Below are 18,790 nucleotides of genomic sequence, written 5' to 3'. Positions count from 1 at the left end.
CAGATTTTAGATCTATGCTCTGAGATTCTTGTTTTTAAAAACCTTGTGGTTTTACCAATTTACACACCCATGGGCCCGCAAATGAGTATAATTCTACTCACTATTTAGACAACACAAGCACTGGTTCTTAAAAAAAGATGACTCATTATTGGAAACTACCACTAACACTTGTGATGCGCTGTGCACTTTTTTGCACCAGTTGGAAGACAGAGCTGAAATAGGAACATAGACATTGTCCTCTTGAATGGGTTTTGTCAAATTGATCAGGAATCCACTTTAATCATTATTTGCCTACTAAGGAGGCACATTAGCCAGTGTGTGTGTGTGTGTGTGTGTGTGTGTGTGTGTGTGTGTGTGTGTGTGTGTGTGTGTGTGTGTACCAAAGAGGTTATATATGAGAACTAGAGTCCACACTCCATATGCTGCCCACTAAACGCGAATGTCCTTCATGGGACATGACGCCTCCTAACCGGGCAAAATATTGGTGAAGTTTCCGGATTCATGATATGCACACTCTTAAGGCTATGAAATTGGGCTATTAGTAAAAAAAAAAAAAAAAAAAAAAGTAGAAAAGGGGGTGTTCACAATAATAGTAGCATCTGCTATTGACGCTACAAACTCAAAACTATTATGTTCAAACTGCTTTTTCAGCAATCCTGTGAATCATTAAACTAGTATTTGTTGTATAACCACAGTTTTTCATGATTTCTTCACATCTGCGAGGCATTCATTTTGTTGGTTTGGAACCAAGATTTTGCTCGTTTACTAGTGTGATTGGGTTCATTGTCTTGTTGAAACACCCATTTCAAGGGCATGTCCTTTTCAGCATAAGGCAACATGACCGTTTCAAGTATTTTGACATATCCAAACTGATCCATGATACCTGGTATACGATATATAGGCCCAACACCGTAGTAGGAGAAACATGCCCATATCATGATCCTTGCACCACCATGCTTCACTGTCTTCACTATGAACTGTGGCTTGAATTCTACTGTATATAACCTCTTTGGTGTAGACCTTCTTTAATGCTAATTTATTTTATTTATTTGCTGTATTATTGAGCTTAGGTGTTTTGATGTAACATTTCTTCAACAAATAAGTGTTTCTTGATTTGACCAGGCTCTTCAAACCAGTTACTGAGTCCAGAATGTTGGAACGTGACTCTGCGAGTGCTGGGCTGTTTGCCTCTGTCTCGGAGCAGTAAGAATAAAGGTGAGCAGCCACTCAGCACTCTGGAGACCTCTAGTTGTGCTGCGGGACCCCAGGCCTCCTCTCACAGATTCTTCGTCAGCCTCTCTCCTCAGCAGGTAACAAACACACTTTACAGTTGTTTTTGTTATTGTTGATTATGTTGACAATAAATGCCAAAAAAAAAAAATCCCACCAACTGTGCACAGTGGGTACACTAGCAGATGCCATTCTGTTCAGCTGTTTAAAGTTTAGATGTTTAAACATTCATCATTATCACAAACATGCTGTGTTATTTTGCTGGCTGAGCACAGGTGAATGAAACCACTGACTGGCTGAGCGATTACTTCCTACGAAGTCGTCTCAGTAAGCAAGATCTCCGCAGCTTTGGCCTCTATTCTGCCTGGACGCCATACATCAGTCAGGTTGTTTGCTTCTGGGACCATCTGGTTGGCTGTCTTATCAACACACAGCTCAGCAGCTGTGCCAGGGAGTCAGTTGGCAGCACCAAAGTATTGAAAGGTAATACTCTAATGTCAACATAGTTTAGGAATAGTAACATGTTCAGCCATCATATTCTTTTAACCTGACCTCCATGATGGAAAAGGACAATGAAATGATCAGCCACCTCAGAATTTCAGATTGGAAACTAGACAAGATTTGTTTTTTTGTTGTTGTTGTCGTTTTGTCTTTTTCTATGCATAAAGCTGGTCTTACACTGTGCAAGTTTTGGCCCTTTTTCAGCCGATTTTTCAATTTTTCAGAATTTTTTGGATCGCGCCAAGTTTCAGCTTAATCCTGCATCCTGCATCGTGTAGTATACATGGAGTAACGAGCTGCGTTTAACCTCTCACGATCACCTCCCGATTGGCAATTGTATGGTCGGATGAAAATCAAACCTGTTTGATGTTCTGGTTGGCCGTCGTGAGGGTATCACGCTGCTGAAGCAGCCCTACAAGCGTCTATGCGCTGATTACCTCTTGCACTGTGCCTGTGCAAACACTGGAGAGAGCATAAACAGTGATCATCTCTTTGGGAGAGCAGCTTCTGTTTCTTTTCCCCCATTATTCTTCAACTCATGTAAAGTCTTGTATTTTTTTTTAACTGATATCTCCCATTGAGTTTTTGTAAAAATAAGAAATGCAAATAAAGTTTTAAAAAAAAGGAAAAAAGCTTCTGTTTACCTTTTGCTTCCAGAAACACGAGTCCGACGTGTGGTTTTTGAACGTACAATGTGAGTAGTTAGATCGCATCAGAGCATCAGTCCGTACAGTGTGAGAACATAAATCTTGTGCGCTGAACTTTTACACCCTGCCGTTTTGTCGTACAGTTTGAGCTGGAGCCGAGTACAACGATTGAAAATATTGTACAGTGTCTGCCCATCTTAAGACATCATGACAATACAGCAACCGTGATCTTCACACGCTGGTTTGTAACCTTTACAGACAATGACCTTCTGGGAGGCCTATCGGAGAATGTGATAACGGGCCTTTGACTGGAATGTCTAAATTTTCTAAGGGTACTTTCACACCTAATTGTGAAGTGTGGGTGAAGGGTTTTTAAAACCTGACCCGTCATGAGAGCAAACCTGACCATTTCCGAGAGAAAAGGGGGGAAAAAAGGCCAGTGTGTCTGAACTCTCTCTCTCACAAAACTTTGACGTCTTGTTAGGCTACAGGTTTTTTTTTTTACTTAGCTAAAATTGATTGTTGCCAGACTGTAAATGTATTATATATTGTATTATTATAAATGTCACAATTATGATTTGGTGCAGCGATATTTGTGGGATGTAGGTTCCACAGCTTAATGCAGACTCAAGCGGGGCATAGCGCACCTTCTCTTTTGATACATTGCTGTGCAAAACACTATCTTTCAGTGAAGTAAGTTCATGTCCGTGTTGGTAGCATTGAAAATAACTGTGCCTCAAGTTGTCACCTACAGTCTGCTGCTGCAGATGACAGGAATTCTACTATGACGTGTGTGATGGTTTTTTCTTTCGCCACTGTTACCTCATAAAATTATGTGTGCAAGAGGAATACTGATGAGATTTAAAGAAAATAGTAATTGTGGCCAGTGTTAGATGGAAATAATCACATCTAAGCTTGTTGTGCCATTGAGAAAGTGTGTAATGTATCTTTAAAATATTAATTACCTAGTGGGAGCTCCACTTTGTCACTCTGTGACCCACCCCGCACATGCAATATTTTCTTACTAAGCTTACCTGAACCTGCCCGACCCACACATGAACCCATGAGTGTCTGCAGATTATGGGTTGACCCACACATCACTAACACCTACCCTGTGTGGTTCAAACTAGTGCATGATGTATGAAAGCTAACACACAACCCTGAACCAATGGCCAATTCTTTGTCCAACTATAAGTCTTTGTGGTATGATGTGTTTTGTTTACAGTGTGTGATAAAGAATAATTGGACACTGCACAGATAGGACTCAGGAAATCCATATGTCTTATGTAGAGATGTTTTATTGAAGGGTTACAAACTTTTAGAGAATTGATTGTCCATAAGCAATATGTGGACCACCCTCAATTCTGTCTATTCCTGACAATGGGTATTTGTTACAGACACTGGATTTAATGATTGGGGTCAAATGCCACAGCATTACATCCTAGATAGTTGCTCCTTGCTGAGTTACAGCGTCAGTGGCGTCCCTGGAGTAAATGCAATCTACTGACACTGAGATAAAGGGCGGACTGTTCCTCCATTTCCTGCTAAACACAAAGAAAAATTATCGAATGCGTTTGTTCGTTTGCCAAATTGGTACTATTCTCATGTATTGCTGTTGTTACTGTTAATAATACCTTAACTGTAAAAGGTGTTATTAATATGTTGCGTGTTATTATCCATCTACGTGGCAATCAGTTGAAAGTATGAGGCGCTACTGCTCAAATGAGTGTATCTGTGCGAACATCTCTGTGGTGCGCTCCCATAACTGCAGTGTGAAACAGAATCAAAAAGCAAAATAAAAGCTTTTGCTGGTGACGTAAGTATGAACTTTGAAGTGCCCAAAAACCTGAGTTCAGCGGATTGTAGTATAATTCTTTCACAGATTTGAGCTCAGTTTTATTGTTTTGCTGCAGTGTTATTTCTCACTGTGTTTTTCACTCTCTCAGCACTACAGGACCTACACAGAAAGACTGTGAAGTTATTTATGCCTTGGATCCTTCCACTGAACACTGAAGGTACTGGGTAAGCACAGATCACGCTCCACCCAGGACGCCTTTTTTGCACACGTATAGATAGATAGATGAAACCTGTAAAGGAAACAGGTGTAAGCTCCCTGAAAGTGCAAAACAGAGCAATCCAACCACAATATTTACATTTTTCAGATTCTTGTTTTGCTTAATTAGGCAGCTTGATGTCAGATGTTCAGTTGTAGCGTGTGTATTTCAGTACTTTACAGAGGAAATACCTGACTTTAGAAATGTAGCATACATTACACAGTTATCAAATCACCTTCTACATACTTTGTCTACCACTACTTGTTTATTCTTCCACCATCCCCTGGTGTAAGACCAGCATGTCTGCTGCTGTGACCAAATAAAAAAACATTTACATCGGGATAATTCTGTAACGACAGTCTTCATTAGTACCTAGTGCTAGGCAAACATTTCAGAGGCATTCCCTGTGATCCTCATTTCTGTGTGAAAGAAAAGAGTAAGTTTTCTGTCAAAATTTAAGAGCTCAATGTTTCTGTTTGTTTTAGTAACCTCAAGTGTTACCCCTGGCTGGAGACTGATGCGAGTGCAGCAGGATGTCTGGTCAGCCTGTACGTTCAACTCACTGACACTCTGCACCACAAATTCAAAGGTGGGTCCCTGTTGACATATTACTGACTCCTTGCTGTTCTTAAATGTCTGTATTGTATTATTACTTTAATCAAGGAGGTTTTGTCTTCAGCAGCATCTGTTTAGTTGATGTTTAGCTATTATTCTAAAACTAACTAAACCAAATTTATTGAAACACAACAGCAATCTGAGATTTCTGATGTCCGCTAAGGGTTGACGAGGACTCAGAATAAAAGATAGGTGATTCACATTGTGACCCGGACTTTACCTGGATCCGGATTCCCCAACACAATGCAACAAGAGTATACAGAGATTTCTGACATCTGCCAATCCGGATCTGGATCTCCTCCAAAATTAAGTGGAGTCTTCCATGCCCTAATATCTATCTGTGGTGCAAATTTTGTCAAAATCTGTGTAGTAGTTTTGTTGTAATTCTGCTAACAGACAGACAAATAAATAAACACAGATGATTTTACTGCATCATTGACGGATGTAATAATGGAGGGGTGGGGCACAAGCAGTAAACTCAAACCAAATACCCCTCCCTTTCTGAAACTGCAAGATCAGGCATTTCTAGATGTTTTATTTTTGTCAGAATCAATGCACAGAGCTTGTGTACCCCGTTATTACCTCCCCATAGGTGTAATTTGGTCCAGATCCAGAAAACAGTCCAGATCTGGTGGAGAAACATGTACTTTTGGATGGGGGTTAAATTAAGGGTGACTGTGAGGTCTTGGTGAAGCCGTGTGTGTTTGCGCTGTACTGTGTGCTATTTTAGTTGATAACTGTCTGCTTGCACGCTGCAGATCGCCTGCTCCCTGGCCAAAGAGGTGCCCTGTGGCTATGTATGATGCAGTACTGCGAGAGCTGCACGTCGCCACGTACGCCAGAGTACCTGCTCTACCTGTACCACACACACCTGCGCAGTCTTCCATGGAGACACCTACACCCTGACACCCACCTAATGGAACAGTTCTTCAATGTAAGCTGTAACTCTCTGAATCATCACACACACAAATAAGCACAGTGAAGTGTCGTCAGTTATGATATGATTAGCCTGACATCCGGAATGATGTTCTTAGCAACTTGATAATAAATGCGCTCCTGTGTCTTACAGCCCACATGGATCTGTAGGATACTATGAAAAGGCCCAAGACAATGAATAAACATATAATAAACATACGTGCAGCAAAGTACAGATGAAGTATGTGTTGTGAGTGTGGCGTGTTGGTGTGTTTGTTTGGCTGCAGGTGGAGAGAGGAAGTCCAAAGAGCTGTTTCATGTTTCTGGGGGATGTGTTATGTGATGTTAACTGGCTCAGTGTTCTAAGTGACCATGTACAAACATCAAGCACCTCCTCCGTGTACCCCCCTCTTCTGGACACTCAGAAAGACTCACACACCATGTTAGTTTGTCTGCTCTACATGCTGGCCTTTCTGACCAAAGAGGAACAGCTCCTTAGTCAACAGGTTAGTCACAGGATTTTGTTTTTCTAACAGGCTTGTCCCTCTTTCCCCTTCTTTACTCGTTCATTCTTTTATTCCCTCCAAATCGACCTCCAGGACTCCCCCCTACTCAGTCTGCTAGTCCAGTCAACCTCCCTACCCTGGCACCAGCTGGACCTGTCCTCATACCAGGGCATTCTGGGATATGTCAGCACCCACTACCCTCATTCCTTTCTGCTTAGTACAGATTCTCCGCTTCAGCTGCTGCTGAAATCATTACGTAGTAGCGCTGGGCTCCATCCTCGCCCTCATGGGGTTCCACACAAGGTGAGACAGTTTTTGTTTCCTTTCCCTTGACAGATCCACCAAAAACTGCCCTTTAACACACCAATATTTAGCAAAGTTTGCAATCCATTTAATGCCAAAACTATATTTGTGACACCATAACAATGATTTGATGTTTGACTACTGATGCGTGAACCCTTAATTTAAGCACGCAGTCTGCACCTCTGTGCCTTACAAGGAACAATGTGATTTGGGCAGAATATTAGAAAATTTCATGTAAAGTCTATGTGCTGGTAGTACAGGACAATAATTCCAGATACCCTGTTTGATTATAACTCAACACTTAATCACATCATCGTGTGTACAGTTGTTTATCACAGGAACCTAAAATTTTCATTCATCTGCTTATTTTCAACAAACAAAACCTTTGGTTTGTCAGGAGGAGACGCTGAAAGCTGGAGCGTATATGAGCTGGTGCGTGCAGTGCTTGGTGACTTTGGAACAAGGAGGCAACATCAATCTCAACAGCCTGGAGGCGCAACTGGAGTCCCTGCTGGAGAGCGTCATCACGTTCAACCCGCCGGGTAACTTGTCTTCCCCAGTGTCATTATTACCACTGATCAGTTATCAAGTGACTGTCGCTTACTTGGTGGAGGGGACTGTCCAGAAACAGAATGTTTGGTGGGTTTGATCTTGTGTAGAAGCACCGCAGGAAAAGACCCTGGACCCCAAAACTGCTTCAATTTTCAGTTTCAATTTATTTTCATTTATTCAAGGATTCAAAGGATTCAAAAGAATTTTATTGTCATATGCACAAAAGAACATGTTCCCTGCACAATGAAATGTGTCTACTGCATTTAACCCATCCTAATTGCCAGTAGGAGCAGAAGGCGCCAAATCACAACAGAGTTGCCTCAAAGCGCTTCACACAGGTAAGGTGTAACCTTACCAACCCCCAGAGCAACAGTGGTAAGGAAAAACTCCCTCTGAGGAAGAAACCTCAAGCAGACCAGACTCAAAGGGGTGACCCTCTGCTTGGGCCATGCTACTGACATAAATTACAGAACAATTCACAGAACAATTCACAGACGAATATACAAGAAATGCAATTGGCGCACAGGACAGGAGGATCGCCAACACGAACACAACTCCCATCTCTGGATGGAGCTGCACCTTAAACAGAGAGAAAAAACAGAATCAGGCATCAGAAAGACAAGAAATACTGTATAATTTGTCAGCATTAAACAACAAGAAAAACGGAGAAATACTAAGGTGATCGCCGGCCACGAGCCCTAAACTTCACTAAAAGACCCAGAATTTAGGTAAAGTTGAGGCAGCGGCCTGCTCCAATTACTAATAAAATGAATTAAAAGAGTAAAAAGCGTAAAATAAAACTGTACCAGTATGCTAGCCATATGAAAGGGAAAATAAGTGCGTCTTAAGTCTGGACTTGAAAATCTACACAGAATCTGACTGTTTTATTGACGCAGGGAGATCATTCCACAGACCAGGGGCATGATAAGAGAAAGCTCTGTGACCCGCAGACTTCTTAATCACCTTAGGGGCACAAAGTAGTCCTGCACCCTGAGAACGTAAAGCCCGGGCCGGTACGTAAGGTTTAATTAGGTCAGCTAGGTAGGAGGGTGCCAGTCCATGAATAATTTTATAGGTTAGTAGCAGAACCTTAAAATCTGATCTCACTGGGACAGGAGGCCAGTGAAGAGATGCCAAATGGGTGTAATGTGGTCGAACTTTCTGCTTCGTGTCAAAAGTCTGGCTGCAGTATTTTGAAGCAATTGGAGACCCCTAATGCTGGACTGCGGTAAACCAGAAAATAGAACATTGCAGTAGTCCAATCTAGAAGAGATAAATGCATGGATCAGGGTCTCAGCATCAGCCATAGACAGGATGGGACGAATCCTGTCTATGGCTGCTGCTCTACACAAATATGTAGAGAAATAAGATAATGGAGTCATCACCTTAAGGTTTCTTCCTTAAATCATCAGAGGCAGTTTTTCCTTACCACCGTCACCTGTGTGCTTCCTGTAGTGGTTAGTAAGGTTAGACCTTACTTGTGTGAAGCGCCTTGAGGCAGCTTTGTTGTGATTTTGCGCTATATAAATGAAATAAATAAATTGAAAAATTGAAGTTGAAAATTAAAATCACCACCTTATATGGCACTTTATTTCTGTCACAGAGACGGGTTTGGAGCAGAGGCATATGGCGTTCTGCAGCCTGTTCAGTGCTGCCTTGGTGTTACTAAATGGAGTGGGCGTGTCCACAGGAGAAGCCCTTGCAGCTCATGTCATTTCCTGGCTGGACAGGAAGGGGAGGGGTTTTCCTGTTCTGCCTCTTCTCACAGCTTGCTCCCGGAGTCTCGCTTCAGTTCGACACATGACCCGCATCATGGAGGCCTGCATCACTGCTTACTTTAACCACGGTAACTAAAGTTATCATCCAGAGATGTTTTTTTATAAACCACCCACCTTATTTAGCTGACGTTGACAATCTAAATACAAATACAATGGGGCTAACAGATTGTTTATATTAAAAGGAGTACTCCCAACAGCTTGACGGTGCCACACGTATACAGACCCATTTCACCTGCAGTACTATAACACTATCTTGTTGTATCACAGAGATATATCTTGCAAGAGCAGTACTTGGTGACTAAAATTGGTACATTTAATTTATCTCCGAGCAGTGAGCTGAAGTTTGGAATATCGATGCAGATTCTGTCTTTTCTTATTTAACTTTAATTTGTATAGTGATACTAAAAAATCTTTTTGTTGAGCCTTATATACCGTATTTTCCAAACATGAGTCACATCACAATGTAAGTTGCATCTATAAAAATCACATCATGAAGTTGTTAATCTTTAATGCGGGATTCCACTATTGTAGATCTTTAGTATAGGAGTGTCATTGCTGTTAATCGATAAGGATTTCCTGGATGTCTTAATGTAAAATTTGCAGTATCTTCATAAAAATTGAAATCTGTATTGGTGCTATTGTTCTTTTATGAACGACTTGAAGTGTTTTTCATATCATCATGGAGGCATTCTGCACTCAACAGGTAAATATTCTGATTTTTGTTTTGTTAGTAGCCTTTAAGTACAGTTTTTTTTGTTTTTTTTTGACAGCCCCCTTTTCACACACAAACTAAAATGACCAACTTATATTTGCCAGAGGCCAGATGAGTTTATACCATGGCACACTGTATCTTATCTACAGTAAGAAGAAATGATTCTCCTCTTACAGTTTTTTTTTCCCCTCCAATTTGGATGAAGTTGTGCACAAGGTCATATTCAAAGTCAGGTTGGTAGAATGGGCCGTTATGAGCAGGATCATCATTGACACTCTGGTTTTGATCACTGTACGGTGCATCTGGGAAGTATTTACTTGCAAATTTATTAAAACTAAAAAAAAAAAAATCACATGTACATAAGTATTCACAGCCTTTGTCATGAAGCTCAAAATTGAGCTCAGGTGGATCCTGTTTCCACTGATCATCCATGAGATGTTTCTATAGCTTAATTGGAGTCCACTTGGGGTAAATTCAGTTGATTGGACTTGATTTGGTAAGGCACAATCCAAGCATGAAGTCAGACAAATTGTCTGTAGATTGTCTTGAGGCACAAATCTGAGGAAGGATACAGAAACATTTCTGCTGCTTTGGAGGTCCCAATGAGCACAGTGGCTTCCCTCATCCGTAAATGGAAGAAGTTTGGATCCACCAGGACTCTTCGTAGAGCTGGCCAACCATATAAACTGAGTGATCGAATTGATATACTCCACTGTGGATTCAGGCTGTAACATAACAAAATGTGGAAAAAGTGAAGTGTTGTGAATACTTTCTGGATGCACGGTAGTTACTTGTTTTCTTCTTTTCCTCTTCACTTGCTTATATTCTCTTTGATGCAGAAGCAACCGTTTTCATTTCTCCGCCCTGTCTGTGTTTCCTCCCCTTCTCTCCACTTTCAGCGGAGGAGGAGTCTGTTGGTTGGGGTCCTGTGTTGGCATCACTGCAGGTGCCTGAGCTCACAGCAGACGACTTCCTCTCTGAGAGCCAATCAGCTGGCAGCTTCCTTACACTGTACGCCTTCATCCTGCAGCGTCTCAACACTGAGCACACAGCAGCCAATGAGAGGAGAATGTTGGCTCTGATTAACACATGGACCAATCAGGTCTTCCCCAGGTTTGAAGCCTATTTCAGATTTTTGATTTTGGCTTTTCTAAAGGGGGTGGGTAACAAAGATCCTAAAGTTCCTTTGAATATGTTGCGTGTGCTGCTGTGAGTGTTAATCGTCAGACATGCTGCTGTGTGTCCAGTCGTCCATGTGATGAAGCCAAACTCTTTCTGTGGTGGCACAAGGCTGTGAATTTGTCAGTGGAACAGCTGCAGCCGCAGGCCGGCCATATTGAAGTGTCGGGGGTCGTCATGGGTCTGCTGCGACTGCAAACCCGGCTGCTTCAGCTGGGAGAGGAGAGACTCAACTCTGGGCTGTTGGGGGCAATCGGTTTAGGAAAGAGATCTCCTGTTTCTAACAAGTAAGCACTCGTTTTTAACAGGGTTGAAAACTGTTAGGGCTGCATGCTGGCTAGTATAGAACTGTGTTGTTATGGAGTAGAAGAGGATGTTTGTGTGAATACAGCTTTCCTACTATCACGGGATGAGGAATGTGGTGACGAGAACTAACATTCCTTCAATTTCAATTTATTTTCATTTATATAGCGCCAAATCACAACAGAGTTGCCTCAAGGCGCTTAACACAAGTAAGATCTAACCTTACTAACCCCCAGAGCAGCAGTGTTAAGGAAAAACTCCCTCTGAGGAAGAAACCTCAAGCAGACCAGACTCAAAGGGGTGACCCTCTGCTTGGGCCATGCTACAGACACAAATTACAGAACAATTCACAAAACAAATATACAGGAAATGTAGTTGATGCACAGGACAGGAGGGCCACCAGCACAAATACCACACCCATCTCTGGATGGAGCTGCAACTTAAACAGAGAGAAAAACAGAATCAAGCATCCGAAAGACAAGAAATACAGTATAATTTGCCAGCATTAAACAACAAGAAAAACAGGAAATACTAAGATGATCGCCGGCCACTAGCTCTAAGCTTCACTAAAAGACCCAAAATTTAGGTAAAGTTGAGGCCGCGGCACGCTCCGTTTCCTAATAAAATGAATTACAAGAGTAAAAAGCGTAAAACTATACTATGCCAGTATGCTAGCCATACGAAAGGGAAAATAAGTGCATCTTTTAAGTCTGGACTTGAAAATCTCCACAGAATTTGACTGTTTTATTGAAGCAGGGAGATCATTCCACAGAACAGGGACATGATAAGAGAAAGCTCTGTGACCCGCAGACTTCTTATTCACCCGAGGGACACAAAGTAGTCCTGCACCCTGAGAACGCAAAGCTCGGGCCGGTACGTAGGGTTTAATTACGTCACCTAAGCATTTTGAACCAATTGGAGACCCCTAATGCTGGACTGCGGTAACCAGAAAATAGAACATTGCAGTAGTCCAACCCAGAAGAGATAAATGCATGGATCAGGGTCTCAGCATCAGCCATAGACAGGATGGGATGAATCTTCGCTATATTTCGCAGGTGGAAGAAAGCAGTCCTAGTAATATTTCTAATGTGGAGGCCAAAGGACGACGAAGGATCAAAAATTACCCCAAGGTTCCTCACTTTGTCAGTGTGATGTATGACACAGGAGCAAAGGCTAAGTGTTAACTGGTCAAATTAATACCGATGTCTCACTGGACCAAGAACCATCATTTCAGTCTTATCAGGGTTTAAAAGTAGGAAGTTTCTAGACATCCAACTTCTCACTGATGCAAGGCCATCTTCTAAGGATTTTATGTGAATGAGATTACTAGCAGTTATCGGCATGTATAACTGAGTATCATCAGCATAGCAGTGAAAGGTAATCCCAAAACACCACAATAGGTGCCCAAGGGGTGCTATATAAAGGGAGAAAAGCAGGAGACCTCAGACGGGGGCCTAATTCCTCAAAAAGGCTCATCAAGCACACAGAGAGCAATGAAAGTATTACAGTAATAACTAGACTAGAATTTAGTGGTGTTGAAGGACTATGCCAATAAATAAACAATGTGACAAAAAAATTTTTGAGCATGTTTTTGTCTTTTTTTTTTCTTCTTTTTTTTGGGGGGGAAATTTAACCCACTTTTCTGAAATACCCAAATCCCTTCAGAAACATTGGCAACAAGCTTTTTCTGAGTCTACTGAATTTTGTTTTAAATATTTACATTGATCGATGAAGTTAATTCACTCGTGACAAACCACAACCACAAACCCTTTATTGGAGTAAATTATGTCCTGTCAGTCAGACCTCTCCTGTAGCTCAGTCACAGAAGATTTTTGTTTCAAGCAATTAACCCTATAAAGCCCACCCTGTGAAATAATTGTCAGAAAATTCTAATTTTTTGAAACAAGAGTCTTTATTGAACCTTTTAACAAACCCACCAAAAAACAACAAAAAACAAAAACCTTTTTGCATATATGAGTTTTTATTTGTATCATATTTGCTACATTGGACGTTCTAGCATAAAAACATACATTTTAAATCCAGAGCAAACATAACATTTCAAACCTATAAAATGCTGCATTTTCTTAGGGAAATTACTGTGGATCACTTGTTTCAGGTAGCCATTATGAATGTCTCATCTGAAGGCCCTCTGATGCATAAGATACTGACATCTGGTGGTTTGTCTGTGCACTACAAGTATCTCATTATATACGATGGGTTTTTTTGGGGAGAAAATATCACACTGATGAAGCAGACATCTCAGAAAATCCTGTATCAAATATGATACACTTGGCGTTATAGGGTTAAATCATTGGAGGGTGACGCCGCACGTTTAATTTGCCTTAATTGACATCACGTTCTACAGTGTGAGAGTTTTGCATGCGCACATCTTGATGAAGGCACTCACATGACATATTGCACAGCTCTAGATTATACCATATGTTAAATAACTCTGAATGCAAAAACATATTTGTTTGCAAGGGTGGCACAGTCCCAACCAGCATGTACAAGATTTGTTGCGTTTGTCCTTAAACAAGGGCCACCTGTCTGACACCTGTGTTTTTTGTTTTTTTTTTTCACAGAAAGAAAAATGCAAACACTGCTATTTTTTTGAACAGCTTAATATTACTTTTTCTTTACTTTCTGTAAAATAATAACAAATCTGATACATTTTTCTTCCTGTTTTGATTTGGAATAGAATGTGCTGTGTTCCCAATGCATTTGCATGTATGGAAATAAAAGCTGTTACTGCGATTTTGAGCTTTACTCACTTTTTTAAACACACTGCTATTATTTTGAGCACAACTGTATGTGGACCTGTGATAGACTGCTGGCCTGTCCAGGGTGTACCCACCTCTCACCCAGTGATCACTGGGATAGGCTCCAGCTCCCCATGGAATAAGCGGGTGTAGAAAATGAATGAATTTGTTTGCAGACCATCAAAATATTATTTGAACAAAATATTTACTTATTTTTTTTATTTGGTGTGTTAATGATCCAATTGAAGTGAGAAACATCAGGGTTTATAACACCCAATTTAAATTGGGGATCAGCAGACCATAAAATCATGAGAAAAAAATGGGCAACATCAAATTTTAGTGTTCATCATATTCCAAAGACTACTGCCAAAATTCTACCTAAATCTTTTATTCCCTGTATTTGAACACATCGCATGAGCAGATGGACTGACTACAGGCTGCTGCAAAGGTCCAGTGCTTTCTGTGCCTGTCAGTAGTAAATTCTTAGGATGGAGGTTCCTGGACACATGAGCTTATGTGCCAACAACACCCACAGAACTGACCTCAGAAGTATATGATGTTAATCTTCAGGACTTTTGTTCTGAAAGATCACGACAAAAGGAGTGTATCTTTTCTTTGCCTTGTGTTTGACTGTAAAAGAAGCTCCATGACATCATGGAGCACAACTCTCCTGAAAATAATCAAACAGGAGAAAAACATTATGAAGCTGTAGTTGCAAAAACCAAATCAATGTCACTTTTATGTAATTATTTAGGATACAGAAATGATAATGTTGATCAAAAACCAGTACTTTGTCAAAAATGTCTTGCAGAGTAAAATGTTATTTTTCAAACATTTTTGTTATTTTCTTTTTCTGTGCAGATGCTTTCTATGAAAAAATCACTGTACTCATTCTAGAATGAGTCCAGTCTTACAAAATATCCAAGTTATCTGCTGAAATCTTGTAATTTTTACATGACAATATATAGTAAGTCCCTTCGGCTGCTCCCTTGTTTGCACTCGGGGTCACCACAGCAAATCCAAGGTGGATCTGCATGTTGAATTGGCACAGGTTTCCTGACGCAACTCAGGAAAAAATGTGTTCATGTTTTTTCTATGTCATGCAGGTCTACTGTAAAACCCAAAAAAAAACTATAAAGTAGTGGTTCATGTGTGTGCACTGTTTGTGCAGGTTCAGGGTGGTTGTTCGCAGTCTGGCAGCTTTCCTGTCAGTCCAGGTGCTGTCAGAGACTCAACTACGGCTGCAGCCCAGCGGAGACTTACAGCTGTCTACTAAAGCACAGCAGGTACGCTGCTATGACATTGTCTTCATTTTCTACTCTGTAATTAGCTCCTAAAAATAGCTCTGTTTGCTTGTGTTTGTGGTGCATGCAGGCATTGGCGATGTTGGAGGCTTTGCCCAGCAATAAGTACTATGCCGAATTTGAAGATTCAGTGAAAAAAGCTGCTCAGTTCATCCGCTACCCAGGACACTGTCTGAGAGACGGACCCCGACTGCTGGCCTTGCTGGCCAACCTCCTGTACCCTGAGCTCAAATACCTACACATTATCCATTAACACGGACACGCTCACTGTAGACTGTCAGACGTATGTTGAGTCTTTGGGAGGACGTACCATAAACCTCAGCTGTGCCGGAGCACAAAGTTTCTGACTGTTGTCGGTACAAACATGATTCTACTCTTGCATCAGCAGACGTCGCTGTACACGTTTCCTCTGAGGGGATTTTACAGTGAGGTCAGCTGATGGGTCATCAAGATCGATGTTCAGTTGTGAAGACATTTAATGCTGTCGTTAAACAACGGATGAAAACCAATCGCAAGGATTTTTTAAAATCTACTAACATCTATGTAACCTCTTCCAGCCTGATGCTGTTGTCTGTCACATTTAAGGCCTTATTTGTTTTTCTGTTGATTTTCCACAGAATCATTGATATTCTTTTTTTTTTTTTTTTTTATGATATTGCACATATTTATTGATAAAAGAATTGACATGGTGAATCACAGTTCAGTACTACTCTTTAGGACCGAGGTACTGAAAAATAATTTGGGGGACAGATCTAATGGTGGAGCTGTGTCTTCTTACAATGGATGGAAGACGTACCAAGAAACGGGTAGATGACGTGGTTTGTTTCTCAGTACAGTTCCTAAGCTAAATTGAGCTGCACTGTTGGCTTACACATTTACATGAACACATATGCTGCTGGTAGAAAATGATTACTTACGTAGTGTTTGAGAGTATTATGTTTATGTCCAGCCAACAGTGCTTTCATTGTTCCTACTAAACTTGATTTTGTCTGCTCTGCTACTTCACCTTCTTTTCATGCAGTCTCGTGTTGTGCAACAATATACTATCGAGTGTCAGGAGTGGAGAGGCCTTCGTTCCAAACAGTCGCATCAGCAGTTCCCTACGTTGGGTGAAGGAAACAAAATCATTATTGAATTCACCTGTTGAGCTGATTGGTCCGAACAAAGACCGGCACCATATTGGAATGTCATGGCACAATGATTGCCTGCCACTGTTGCAGGTTTTTTTTTTTTCTCCATCTATCCGAGTACAAATACTTGCATAATATTCCACAATATGTGGTTTCCTTCTAAACTAGTACATGTACCATAATGCAAGATACTGATGCTGTGGTGTTAACAAAACAGCAGAGGTGTCCTATTGTTGGAGGTAACAACAGATTTTAACTAAGTCTTGGCAGAGGTGCTCAGCCAAGTTCCATTTTAAAAGTGACATACATTATGTTCATACATGAGATATATATATATATATATATATATATATATATATATATATACACACTCACACACGGAAAATAAGTATTTGATACACTAAATTTTGCAAGTTTTCCCACCTACAAAGAATGGAGTAGTCTAATTTTTATCATAGGTACACTTCAACTGTGAGACAGAATCTTAAAAAAAAAACAATCATATTGTATGATTTTTTTTTTTGTTTTTTATATATATATATATATATATATATATATATAATATAATTTGCATGTTAGTGGGCCACGTGAAAGGCCCACTGACAGTGTGGACGACCCCTGCTTGTGCTGACGCTTGTGTGGCTACACCCATGAGTGCAATTGAAGGTCAACTACGGCAGTTGCAAAACTGGTTATGCTCAAAGACTGGATCTAAAGACCCAATCCCCCTCCCCTTCCCAACCAACTGGTGCTGTCCTGGATGCCGGTGTGGATGTCTCAAAAATTTGATGTTCCTCTGTATTATTAAAAATGTTATTTATTAGTATAACCTAAGCACTGGGTCACCCCTTTTGAGGTTTATTCCTCAAATCATCAGAGGCAGTTTTTCCTTACCACTGTCGCCTGTGTGCTTGCTCTAGGGGGTGGTAAGATTAGACCTTACTTGTGTGAAGTGCCTTGAGGCAGCTTTGCTGTGATTTTTGTGATTTACACATTATTCACTTTGTACGTTTTTAGGAATCCGCTAGCTTAGCGCAGCTACTAGCTCTTAGCCGGTTTAGCATGGCAGCTTCTCCTGTCTCTCCCGCACTTTTCTGCTCTGGGTGTGAAATGTTTAGTTATTCCTCGGCCTCCTTTAGCAGTAATGGTACTTGTAATAACTGTAGCTTATTCGTAGCTTTGGAGGCCAGGCTGGGCGAATTGGAGACTCGGCTCCGCACCGTGGAAAATTCTACAGCTAGCCAGGCCCCTGTAGTCGGTGCGGACCAAGGTAGCTTAGCCGCTGTTAGTTCCCTTCCAGCAGATCTCGAGCAGCCGGGAAAGCAGGCCGACTGGGTGACTGTGAGGAGGAAGCGTAGCCCTAAACAGAAGCCCCGTGTACACCGCCAACCCGTTCACATTTCTAACCGTTTTTCCCCACTCGGCGACACACCCGCCGAGGATCAAACTCTGGTTATTGGCGACTCTGTTTTGAGAAATGTGAAGTTAGCGACACCAGCAACCATAGTCAATTGTCTTCCGGGGGCCAGAGCAGGTGACACTGAAGGAAATTTGAAACTGCTGGCTAAGGCTAAGCGTAAATTTGGTAAGATTGTAATTCACGTCAGCAGTAATGACACCCGGTTACGCCAATCGGAGGTCACTAAAATTAACATTGAATCGGTGTGTAACTTTGCAAAAACAATGTCGGACTCTGTAGTTTTCTCTGGGCCCCTCCCCAATCGGACCGGGAGTGACATGTTTAGCCGCATGTTCTCCCTGAATTGCTGGCTGTCTGAGTGGTGTCCAAAAAATGAGGTGGGCTTCATACATAATTGGCAAAGCTTCTGGGGAAAACCTGGTCTTGTTAGGAGAGACGGCATCCATCCCACTTTGGATGGAGCAGCTCTCATTTCTAGAAATCTGGCCAATTTTCTTAAATCCTCCAAACCGTGACTATCCAGGGTTGGGACCAGGAAGCAGAGTTGTAGTCTTACACACCTCCCTGCAGTTTCTCTCCCCCTGCCATCCCCTCATTACCCCATCCCCGTAGAGACGGTGCCTGCTCCCAGACCACCAATAACCAGCAAAAATCTATTTAAGCATAAAAATTCAAGAAGAAAAAATAATATAGCACCTTCAACTGCACCACAGACTAAAACAGTTAAATGTGGTCTATTAAACATTAGGTCTCTCTCTTCTAAGTCCCTGTTAGTAAATGATATAATAATTGATCAACATATTGATTTATTCTGCCTTACAGAAACCTGGTTACAGCAGGATGAATATGTTAGTTTAAATGAGTCAACACCCCCGAGTCACA

General features: G+C 41.3%; 1 protein-coding gene across 1 annotated transcript in view; it reads left to right on the top strand.

Moving 5' to 3' along the window:
• Positions 1 to 16,780, top strand: part of epg5 (ectopic P-granules autophagy protein 5 homolog (C. elegans)) — a 94,173-nt gene extending 77,393 nt beyond the window's left edge. The window contains exons 34-46 of the mRNA XM_034170167.1: positions 1,123 to 1,310; positions 1,506 to 1,713; positions 4,325 to 4,400; positions 4,918 to 5,021; positions 5,806 to 5,981; positions 6,250 to 6,468; positions 6,562 to 6,771; positions 7,169 to 7,313; positions 8,927 to 9,169; positions 10,713 to 10,926; positions 11,061 to 11,279; positions 15,226 to 15,340; positions 15,429 to 16,780. Of these exons, the coding sequence (XP_034026058.1) occupies positions 1,123 to 1,310; positions 1,506 to 1,713; positions 4,325 to 4,400; positions 4,918 to 5,021; positions 5,806 to 5,981; positions 6,250 to 6,468; positions 6,562 to 6,771; positions 7,169 to 7,313; positions 8,927 to 9,169; positions 10,713 to 10,926; positions 11,061 to 11,279; positions 15,226 to 15,340; positions 15,429 to 15,611 (2,300 nt within the window). The 3' untranslated portion in view covers positions 15,612 to 16,780. The remainder of the gene's footprint in view (positions 1 to 1,122; positions 1,311 to 1,505; positions 1,714 to 4,324; positions 4,401 to 4,917; positions 5,022 to 5,805; positions 5,982 to 6,249; positions 6,469 to 6,561; positions 6,772 to 7,168; positions 7,314 to 8,926; positions 9,170 to 10,712; positions 10,927 to 11,060; positions 11,280 to 15,225; positions 15,341 to 15,428) is intronic.
• Positions 16,781 to 18,790: the final 2,010 nt, after the last annotated feature.

This window comes from Thalassophryne amazonica, chromosome 5 (assembly GCF_902500255.1).
Source record: "Thalassophryne amazonica chromosome 5, fThaAma1.1, whole genome shotgun sequence".
In the NCBI taxonomy this organism is placed as follows: domain Eukaryota; kingdom Metazoa; phylum Chordata; class Actinopteri; order Batrachoidiformes; family Batrachoididae; genus Thalassophryne; species Thalassophryne amazonica.
The sequence above is the reverse complement of the archived record's forward strand: the minus strand, read 5'-3'. Positions and strand labels throughout refer to the sequence as shown.